This window comes from Mytilus californianus, unplaced genomic scaffold (assembly GCF_021869535.1).
Source record: "Mytilus californianus isolate M0D057914Y unplaced genomic scaffold, xbMytCali1.0.p SCAF_11, whole genome shotgun sequence".
In the NCBI taxonomy this organism is placed as follows: domain Eukaryota; kingdom Metazoa; phylum Mollusca; class Bivalvia; order Mytilida; family Mytilidae; genus Mytilus; species Mytilus californianus.
The window spans coordinates 39,550,593-39,562,879 of NW_026262593.1; the positions used below are offsets into that span (position 1 = coordinate 39,550,593).

Below are 12,287 nucleotides of genomic sequence, written 5' to 3' on the forward strand. Positions count from 1 at the left end.
TCAAGAATAGATTCAGACAATTCTACCCTAGAATAAATCCATACAACAGATTCGGAGAATTCTTCCATAGAACAGATTCGGAGAATTCTACCCTAGCATTATTTCCATTTTCAAGTATCACTTTCAGCTTTATCTGCATATTAAGTATATATCTCCCAGTTCATATCGTGATATTCTATGGCCTGTGTTGCCTATAACGATATTCTATGGCCTGTGTTGCCTATCACGATATTCTATGGCCTGTGTTGCCTATCACAATATTCAATGGCCTGTGTTGCCTATGACGATATTCTATGGCCTGTGTTGCCTTTGACGATATTATATGACCGTGTTGCCTATAACGATATTCTATGGCCTGTGTTGCCTATGACGATATTCTATGACCTGTGTTGCCTATGACGATATTCTATGGCCTGTGTTACCTATCACGATTTTCTTGGTATAGATAGTTGTTTCTAAGAAGAAAGTTATTAAATATGTGTTCTTAATGGTATAACTGTAACCTTCTCTTCGAGTGATTTGCGGATGCCATCATGATTCGGTTGACCGTTATTGAATATCAGTTTCATAGATGACCAAATATATACTTGTACTCTATGAATCCTCTATTTGACGATTTTCAAAGCTATAATACCTTCCGTCATTGCTCTACTCCGGTTGTCTGCTTATTACGATAAACCAACAGATGCCACGACTAGACTATGAACTGCTAAGCTTTCTAGAGCACCTGACCTCAAATTAGTTTTTGATGTGTTCCACGTTGCTTATCTGCAGTGTTTAGTGGACTGTTGTTTGTTCTTTCTTTTTTTATTTTGGTCATGATGTTATCTGTCTTTCGTCGTCGTGTATTTATTTATACCCCCTTGCTTATCGTTTTGCTCTTCTTTGTAAAATCCGATAAAACGCTTGCCTAAAGAATTTAAAAAACTATAATTCCCACATAACTAGTATTTACCAATAGAATTAGTGCCAGCTGAACACAATTCTTGTATTAGATACGTTACAGAAGATACTATAAATGTCGAGTCGTAACTGTCCAAATATTTGGATAAGTATAATACAGCTATCGTGCATATCTTGGTCCAGATAATCTTACTACGTACATACACAAAATTGTGGTGGGTTTATTTATTTTTTTATTTAAACACATAGACACTAATAAAATTCTAGCAATCCATTTACAATAAATGAAATTGTCTAAGTTTTGAAAAAAAACATACACTTTTATAGATTTGTGTGGGGTTTTTTTATTGCTGTGTTGTTGTCTCCCTTTCATATACCTATTTTTTCCTTATATGATTATTTGATAGAAGGATTGGTTTATATAAGATAGTATCCATTATTTTTTATTAATATATGCTTTGCACGCCTAAGAAGACGTTTTTTTTTCCAACTTCGACAAACATGGTTTCTATCCATTATAATACAGAAGGGATGCTTTGCTGTCACAACAAATGGGAAAAATAGACGATCTATCAAATCTCAGTGTTTTGTTGTGTTTAACAATGCGAATTTTTCTACGAATCATTCATAACGATATTAAAAGTATGTTTGTTTTAGCATGTTTTATCCGATTAACATTTCTAACGTAGATAATCAGTTTATACTAATTTCTTTTCGTCCTGTACGTAAGATTTTACAGATTTCACACAGGAAATTACATTTCCTTGATCATCAACGGACTACGTCACATTAAACAAAATATTTTTTAAATCTTTATTAGTTAATTTATTAATGATGGAAACTATCTATAGATGTTTTAACAATGAACTATCACTCGAACAATAAAATTAAATACACTCATACATTTCTAGTAACCTTATAAAATATTTTCATTGAGGATGAGGCCTAGCAGATGGCATAGATCATTGGCTTCAATTCATGAAGTAAGTGAAGGCGGTAGATTTAACCACTTGTAGTTCTAGATTGCCGAATTTCAATTTCCTTTTCTAAGTTTGAAAGTAGTGTGATAGAAGATTAAAAACCTGTTTAATGATGTTTGCGTTTCTCCACTTCACTTAGAAAGTTCAACTTCAAACATTAGTGGATGTAGGTCCGTATGTCGTTGACCGTTAATTGTTCTATACACAATGTATCATCAGTCTTAAATTGACATTTTTTTAAAAATCTATTCATAAAAAGAAATGCAGATCATTAATTTAGCTAGAGAAAGTAATAGGAAGTATGTATGCTTTTGTGAAAACAAACAACTTTATAAATATTTTAATATATACAACAATACATTAATTACATGATGATGATGTTGATGAAGATGATAATGGTGATGATGACGGTGATGATCATGATGATTAATTTAATCAGAATGAAAATTAACAAAACGACACATTCACATAATCTATCATTCATCTACATGCGCTTTTGGTGTATGATCACATAGAATATTTTGTAGACGAAAATTAGTCATACGTATTTGTAAAAAAAAAATGAGCAAGATCACAATTAGAAAAATGAAACAAGATTTTAAAATAAAATAAAATAGCCTATTAAAAAATCCTAGACTTCGGACTGATCACCCTTATTTTTATCGTCATTATCTGAATCTGATAAGGCAGGCGGTGGTAAATCTTCATCATCTTCTGATTCAGAGCCGGAAGCATCATCCTTGTCTTCGTCGTCCATCAAGTTATCAGTTTCTTTCAATCGTTCAAGTGATTCTACCGAGGCGCCGGTTGATGGTTCGACTTTCAGTCCTATTAATGTGTCTGGATTCTCCGTGTCTGATTCTTTATCTGAATCATCGTTCTTATCAGATTCTTCTGTGTGAAGCAGATTATTTATTGATCCCGAATCTGCTGATTTGAACTCAGATTTATCGGTAGCTCCGAAAGAACTTTTTACTCCATTTCCATTTTTACTTTCGTGTTCATTGACTGCTGCAAACGTACTAACGCCAGCACCTCTGAATTAAAGAAAACAAGTGATGCTTAAAAAAAACTCAGTACAAAATAATAATGAATAAGTTACAACGAAACCATAAAAATGAAGAACTAATAGTCCTTCATCTGGACATTTTGGGTAAAAAATAAACAAAATAAAAGACCATGATTGAAATAGCACATTATGACATGAATCTAAGAAGGCATTGTAAAATGAAGGTTCCAACAAGACATTTGTGAATAAGCCACCAAACTCCCGGTGTAATAGTCCATTATCTAGTCAATGAAATTTTTTATGTAAAACAAAAAACAAAAAATACATAAATATTTTCATCAAGTTACATGTACCACAGTTTTCCTCCCCCCCCCCCCCCCCCACCCCCCCTAATTTCAGATAAGATGCTTTTGCAAATTCGGAAGACAAAATTGTCTTAAACATTACAGCGAGGAGTTCTTTGTCAAATAATTCGACCCGGCTTACCAATACATCTAGTTCATACATTAAATTCAAATTAAGATAATTTAGCATCATAATATTATCTCTTTCTATTAATTTGTCCAATTCCAGTGATTGAATTTCTGTTTCGTTAACACCTTAGAATATACAAAACCATTATTATATGATAAATGCACAATAGTATAAAAAAAAGTTTGACTTCAATATGTAAAATTCTATCATAGATACATTTTACAATTAGTTTATAACTGCTGTTTTCGGTAGTCATAATACCAATATTTTAAAGTTATGTGTTCTACATGACTAATTTTATTCTTTTTCAATTATTTCGCTGATCGAAATAATAGCAGGAAGGTCAAAAATTGCAACCTTCATATGTTCATGTGTCTGTCCTAAGCTAGAAACGTTATATTCCTTAAAGAGGCATAAGCCGTCAAATTCATGTTTACAGATTTGACCCAAGTTCCCATATTTATTTTAAAACATACTAAAAAATGTATCCTACAAAAAGTCCAATAGAAACAAAATTAACAAAACATGGACTCGGTATAATGCATCAACATTTCGTTCGTTTTTAAACTGACACGTAGAGTTATCCATAGAGATGACCTCCGAAGATAACCGATGGTCATATTACCCGATATAAACATTAAAATAAATATAAATTGACAGAGAAGTACATGCAATCGTATATGACGATTTTTCTAGGTCTGTTTGATTTCATGTCATAGATTAGAAATATATGTAAATCATCGTTTTACCTCTATAGAATAGGATTTTGGGAGGCGGACTAGTCAACAAAATGGTTACTCCAGGTGCACAATTGCTGTATGATGTACAACATATTTCTTTTTAACTCTACAATTTAGAGAACAATAAAATTTGAACGTGGGAATTTTGACTTTGCAGATGATGCAAGAGACGATAATTGGTGAAGTCATGCTGCTGCAGTTCCAAATTTTAAGTTTGTATTTTCCTGCTATATAATAAAACACGAACTCACTAAGAGTTTATTACTGAAGCATACGTCATCGTCGTAGTTATAAAACTATATCCGCCGTTATACCGATGTCATCACAACATATGTTTTACCTTCACCAGATATAAAAGTTTCGAAAGGAACTTTCAATTGTATCTAACTTTCACTCGGATTTAGAAATGACGATTACTTAACAACCAGAAATTAGAAAAGAGCTCCATGGTGGAATGACCAATCACAAATACTCTGTATCTATCTTTGTAAATACCTTTCTTCCCCTTCACCTTTATCAAGGTCAATAGTGTGTACGTTATCGAGTCCACCATTATCCATTGGCATTGTCATATGAATTCCATCCATCATATGCCTTGGACTGGACGCCTCGTTAGTTTTGTAGGTACCAGACTGACTCTTGAATCGATATACCACGATGATCAGCAAGACAAGAAGTATAACGGAAATTGCAAACATAATTCCAAAAGCCACCAGGCCTACTCTTCCAAATTCTGATTCTTGTGACTGACCATTACAGTTTGCGCCAGCTGCAAGATATAAGAAAAAAAAAATAGATGGAGAAATTAAAAACAAATAGTAGTGGATTTTATTTTTCAGTTTTTAAACCAACGTACCAATCATATGTTGTTATTAAGTTGAATCATCATTTATCGACATTCTTTTAACGAAATTCAGTATGTATAGAGAACAGATGTTTTCATTAAATAATATAGACGAAGCAAGTTTCTTATATATTAACTGCAATTTCATATTTTCTTCTATGTATACTCATGGAAGTATTATATTGGCAATATAATACTTCCATGGTATACCTTACAACAAAATTGTATACTTTACAGCAAGTTCTTTCAATTTCAAGGTTGATATTTCTAATAACAGCTTGAAATCAGTATCAAATGATTGAATTGGTGTTGAATGGGTTCTAAACTTAAAGTTCCTGGATATCAGTATGTATTTATAACTTAATAGTAGATAATCTTTTAAACTTGACTGACAATATATTTTCTATTGACAGTCACTTTTTGTTTATGCATTACCATAAATCATTTTATAAAATAGACTTGTAAAAGCATTGTAAATAGGAACACAAAGATGAGTTCTAAAGGAATTTTTACATACAACATGGAGGAGTTGTCGTTCTTTCCATTATTTTTGTTACTGGTATCATTGGGCCTGTTGTTGGGTCCATCATTTTTTCTGTTGTTGGGTCCATCATTTTTTCTGTTGTTAGGTCCATCATTTTTTCTGTTGTTGGGTCCATCATTATTCCTGTTGTTGGATCCATCATTGGTACTGTCATAGCCTGTTGGGTTGTTTCAGCCATGACTGTTGTTGCTGCTGGTTGGGGATTAGTCGTTGCATCATCCGAAGAAGTGGTGGTTACAGCGTCAGCTGACATCACCGTTGTTGCAGCATCAGACTCAGATGACTGTTCCATCGTAGAAGGCTCCATAGCGTCTGGTGAAACAGTTGTCGACGAAATTGTTGTCGCTCCATTAGAAAACGCTATTAAACCTAGCAAAACAGAAATGGTTTATTTAGTCTATTTACACGTCATTTGATGGAAATTTTTATTGGTTGAGAAAGGAAGACTACTCGAGCTATTTTGTACAGACAGAATCATAATGTAAAGACATCAAACGACCTTAAAACTTGAAGCTAACATTTCTTAACTCACAACAGGGCCATATGAACAATTACAATGGTAACTAATAACATGTAAATCAACAACCGTGGAGCGATTCGTATAAGAAAACTGTATACTTACAGAAGAATGTTTTCTTGTTAAATTACTGACAGTACAATTTTAAAAAAATGTTTCAAGTTTTAATGCTAGTGAACAAAAATTATTACAACTGAAACTTCCATTAAAAACTGAAAGCTTTAAATTTGTAATACAACTCCCTATAAATAACTAAAGGTGCGCCGACGCCGAAAAGATACTAGTACTCATACCCTGCTCCAAAGGTGTAAATAAGGCAGACCACCATTCATTTTAACGCATCTTTGACCATTTATTTCAATTATAACTAATAGAAATTTATAATTAATCATAAGAGTCATGGTGAAATAGTATACTAGTATATAATTCACAGACTGACTGTTATTCCAAACCCAAACATGAAGTGGTGAACATTCTTTCACTAACTATGAACCTAATCAAATCTACGGGATGAACAACAACCATAATAAGTTCCATCACATTATATGTGGAAAAGGTATTCTATTCTAATATATATGTATATATACATATGGAAGTGATAAAAACAAATGGTAGTACAACAGAAAACCACGACATTATGCAACGACAACACTCACTCGGGTGAGAAATAAACAATTCGAAATAAGATGGTCCGTTTGGCTAAAATTGTTGGTTTAAACAGTTTAATTTTAAAGAAACTTATTAGAAAATTCACGTCTTGAACAAAGAAAACGGTTTTAAACCTTTTTAAATCAAAAGCTAATTCTGAATTGTGAATGTATTCAAACAAAATCAAGCTTTTAATAAACTACCGAAATCATAATATAAAAGTTAATTACTTAAACACGTAAAATAGAAACTTAAATTCAGTTGGAAACTTTACAACTGTGGATAAGAATCACTATACTACCACTCTCCCGTTTATATAGGCATGGTGAAGTTTATGGTTTGTTTAATTAAAACCACTATAACATTCAGAAAGAAATATAGAAAAGGAGTTGAACAATGGCATTTCCTTGAAATACGGCCTTTAGTCCAAGGTATGTTTTACTAGGTGTTGTGGATGAAAGGAGTCTTGACTATGCAACCGTATTTGGATAAAAAAATACGTAGTGCACAATACCATTAGATACTCCAGTATAAACCTGCAAAGACATTTTCCATATGATCTAACAGTGCTCAACTCATGAGTATACATAATTAAAATATGTTGTTCAATTGATAAAGTATCTAATTAAACACGAAAAATTTGATTTTTTTAGTAGCTTGGCAAAATTGTGCTCCATTGATCCGACATGTCTTCTTAATTTGTAAGGCTGTTTAACATATGCATCCTCAATAGAAATTAGTTACAGATTCATATCAATATTGAATATTAAACTCAAACCCAAACGCTGACACTGACACTGACGCTCATGCAGTTGTTTGTGCAAAATATCAAATTTTAACACTGTAAAAATCGTGATTAGAAAATAAACACGTGTATGAGGGTCTGGATGGGAATCCTTCATTTCTTTTTTTTTTTTGCCATTTTTCTGTATTCTTTTTATACATTTTACCCGTTATTCTCTATTCTATATATTTTAGCACCTCATTATTCTCTATTCTTTATATTTTAGCATCTCATTATTCTCTATTCTTTATTTTTTGGTCCATTTTTCTCTATTCTTTATATTTTTTGCCCATTATTCTCCATTCTGTAAACCCCAATCCACACCCTCGTGTAGTTCTAAAAGTGTTTAGGATTACGTTTAATATCTAAACATATTTTCTAAGTAAGCACATTAAATGTACACCCGTCTTTAATATAAACACTAATTTATTAACTAATTTCTAAGCTAAACACATTTTCTACCTAAACATGTTTAGCTTGCTGTTCGGTGTGAGCCAAGGCTCCGTGTTGAAGACCGTACTTTGACCTATAATGGTTTACTTTTATAAATTTTGACTTGGATGGAGAGTTGTCTCATTGGCACTCATACCACATCTTCTTATATCTATTAGAAATTAGACATGTTAAGACCTGAATGTGCAAAAAAAAATGTCACCAAAATTTGTTTAAATTTGTGTTTAGGATCTTAACACCATTTTTAACAGTGTATGTGTAGTTTCTTCTGACTCATAAAAAATAAACTGAATATAAATAGAAATTAAAAAAAAAAAATCCATATTTTTCAACGTACATATTACTAAGCTCCTCAACCACATTGATGTTCAAAAGTAAAAAAACTTCCGTGAAGGAAGTTGAGTTCATGTATGAAGGATGTTAAGTATTTTAATATTACTTATGTCAAAGAAAGATGAAGTTTACTGATATAACATGACTAGACTGCACAAGTGTGATTTTCAAATAAAGTTTGAAAAAACAGGAAAGCTTTTTTTCAAAATGCAGACAATTTTTTTATTTGATCTTTAATTAAGAATTAAGCTGTTGCTAAGTGGTATAGGAAAAATTGTTATCTAAAGGTTTAAAGTAAACATTGGTTGACCAGCGAAACAAGAGTGGGAGGGGGTGACATGTTTCCATTAAGGCCTTATAACGTGACTGATGGTAGGTCTTGGCAACTAAAACAGGTGGTCCAAATAACATACTCGACAGTAAAACAGTTGTATTATCTGCATAAACTAGGAAAATAAATTATCTATTTTGAACAGGAAAACGTGAATCTATTTCAGCTTTTGTTTATCCATAAGCAATATTTGAAAAAAAAATGTACAACCTTTTAATACGCCACCAAGATCAAACCATTGGGCATCGTGGAATGTGTTACAGTTAATTGATTTTAGAAGAAGGACGATAAAACTCATAGTTATTCTAAACTTATCTTTAAAAATGTGGAATGCTATGGCCATTTTTTTCTGTAATTGTTTCAATGACAGAGTCAATGTATGTTAACGGAATTTGAATAACAGCGAGTCTGAAGATTTGTCAATACTTAAAAATATTCATTAACTAACATGACTAAAGTGTTGTGGTCTATACATTTTTTTTTCTTTCAAGAATAAGGAGATGTAGTATGACTGCCAATGGGACAATTTTTTACACTGATATATTTTATATACATATAAAAAAGTCAATAATTGTTCATAGGTATCTGAAAGGCTGTACCTTAACTTCAAATATACTTCTCTCGTTTTTTTACTTTTCAGATAATGACACAAAAATCTATTGCAGTTTAAATCTATATATACATTAATAATATAAACCTATGATTTTGATTTCAAGGCGCACGAAACGTATATCTAGGATAACCTTCATCAAATATGTTCGAGCGACGAAAGCTCTGGTAAATCATAAAAGGTAAAATCGTCTGAGGTCAAATTACTAAAAATAGTAAAAATAAATTGTTCATAAACTGAAACTTCACAATAAAATTGCAATTCAAAATCATGTCAGTACCGAATAAATTTGCTACTGAACGAATGGCATTATCAGCGACTGCCAGGCCATCAGCAAATGCACCGAACCGGTTCAGTGGAAAACATATATTGGTTGATACAGATTCCAGAGCTCACAACACGTGTTCATAGAATTACTTTCATCAGCTACACTTGTCAAAAAAAGTTTTAGAAGACCAATATATCAAACACAAAAGAGCATCAACAAATCGCCTAGGCCAGCACGACAGTTGCAGCCCAAGTTGTGATTTTATCACTATGTAGATGAAACCTTAAAGTACAAACATTAGCTGTGAAAATAAGTTTCAGAAATAATTCAAGGGCGTATTGAAAATATTTCTGCTGGTGACATAAATATACGATAAATCCGCCCTTTCTAATTCTGAAGAACTATGATTAATTCATTGTTCCTACATACATAAGAAAATTGTGTTAAATGATAGAGTTCCCATTGTTCCGGACGTTCATCAATCAGAACGTTTTTGGAGTACGCCTTTCCAAAAATTACCAATTATGCTTCAAAATCTGAAATTGTGAATTGGCAATGCTTCGTAGATTGTATCCAGACTAAAAAAAACTAACAATAAGATTAGCAGTATTTTGAAGCATCGGTCTATAGCTTATTTTCTTGGGAAAGTCGTTTAAGGTCTTGCAAACGCTACATATATCAAATTTTTAATAACTATCGGTTAGCAGTAAAAACTATTCAAGTCAAGTACAACTGTAACCAATTAAGATATGACTTTAATGCTGACATACATGATTCTTTGTTTAAACATTAACATATATACATACATATTGTTACGTATAAAAAAAGATCGAGAAGTCCAAAGTATCTAACAATAAACACCACAATTACGGACAATGAAAACTAAAAGAAGTATTCACAGAACAGCAAAATATCTTCCAGGCTAGCCTTTAAGTTGCAGCCACAGAAGCAATTTTATCATGATGTTGTCCACTAGAGTATATTTAGTGGCAAAACCGTCTTTCTATTCAGTTATTGGTCAAGTGGACAATAACAATGCAGTCTCGTTTGTCATCCGTCACATTTTTTAAGCCCTGTTGAAAATCTACAGACGTTGCGCATAAAATTCGGACAATTAACACTCTGCCAAATTTGATCATTCTATCTATAATAGCTTAGGATCATATGGACCACGCCTTACCATACGCTCTTGTTATTTTGTATTGGTAAGTGTCTATCTCATATAATACTTATACAGTAACTTTAAAGTCGGATTTAATATACTATGGGGATCGCAGACATCTTGTAAACATAAAAATTGCATTCCCTATCATTAAATTTATCTAAATTCAAGATTCAGTTGGTTTTTGCCTTTTTCTAAGTTTTTGAATGTTGATGCGAGATCTCTTTTGGCGTCTGTGTAGTGTTTTGTATTTGACCGGGAACTACAAACGAAATTTTGGCTTGATCTATGTTTTTGTTGGACTGTTGACATCCACTTCTCAAAATAATTAAGATTCGTTTGTTGATTAATTTTTTAATTAAAAAAAAATCAATTAAAAAAAAAATGTCAAAAAGGAAGGGGGGAATATTTTACATTAAAGTTTACTATCAATATCTTTTAATCCACAAAGGAAATGCAATGTACTATATAGTCCAAGTTAAAAGATTACATACCTATAATAAGAACAATAATATATGTTTTCCCAATCATCATTTTGCTTTTCAAACCTCCAAATATGTTTCAATCTGAATTCATAGCGGTTATTTTCATTTCCGTGAAGATATTAGCTGTTGCATATGTAGTTAAGTGGTAGATCCTTCAAAAACGGAAATCGCTATATTGTCGCCTTAAAAAGCCGGACGCTGTGATAGAAGATATGTATACTGTTTACTTGTATTTACTTCGAGCAAAACGTAATTTTTTAGAAACACTCATCCCTGGATTAGGCGTTGACATATACGTAATAAATTGCGACACTTAACATTTCTAATCATTTTGCGCGAAAGTTATGCGTTCACTGTAAACGAATCTTGAAGTCATAAGCTTTTGAAGAATACAATGGTAAATTTCAAATATTACCGGCTTGCTGATGCAAACATTGGAAAAGACATTGCTCGACAGGTTGGCTTACTGTTCATAAAATGTTTTTTTGTTTCATGAACGATATACTATATAAAAACGATGAGATGTGGTATGATTGCCAATGAGACAACCATCCGCCAGAGTTAAAATGAAACAGTAGTACGCATTTATAATCGACCGAATGTATTTACTCGCATTTTCTGAATTGCCGATGAAGCATTACTATATGTCAAGAAAACTATTGCATTAGGTCTTATGTACGTGTAGGACTGTTTCGTTTGTCACGACCATCTGTCAAAAAGTTGTCGGACGTAGAATTTATTTAAAAGAATAATGATCTGTTTACTTAGTTTAGGTTGTTATTGATAAATTTGTCTAATGGAGGCTAAACAGAATAATCCTCCAATACAACGTATTTGGTCCCAATACATACACTCCAAGTTTAAGAGACAACTATAGGAACCGCGAGCAGAGCTAAAAAAGTATACACCGCCCCTGGCAGAGTCCATGATTTGCTCAGGGAAACCCCAAAAATAATTCGAACCAAAACAAAATAGGAGATACACAATGACACTATAAAGTAAAGATTAAGAGAAAGTGTCATTAAATCAGTGAAATTAAGATGTCTTGATTTGTTGTTGTTGTTGAGTTGATGGCTAATGTAGTTCTTTTTTATATTGTTCTAAAGGTTCTTTCTTGACCATGTCCATTTTGTTTCAGCACCATTCTGAAATAAAAATGTTCTATAAATTAGATTTAAATCATTTAACATTGAAATCAATGG

General features: G+C 32.2%; 1 protein-coding gene across 1 annotated transcript; it reads right to left on the reverse strand.

The window, feature by feature from the left end:
- Nucleotides 1-2,208: 2,208 nt before the first annotated feature.
- Nucleotides 2,209-11,295, reverse strand: LOC127720049 (uncharacterized). Its single transcript, XM_052226454.1, has 4 exons — nucleotides 11,095-11,295; nucleotides 5,468-5,863; nucleotides 4,602-4,875; nucleotides 2,209-2,920 (listed from the first exon to the last, which is right to left on the reverse strand). Exons 1-4 carry the CDS (start codon nucleotides 11,132-11,134, stop codon nucleotides 2,515-2,517), a joined length of 1,116 nt encoding a protein of 371 aa, XP_052082414.1. The 5' UTR covers nucleotides 11,135-11,295; the 3' UTR covers nucleotides 2,209-2,514.
- Between the last annotated feature and the right edge of the window lie 992 nt (nucleotides 11,296-12,287).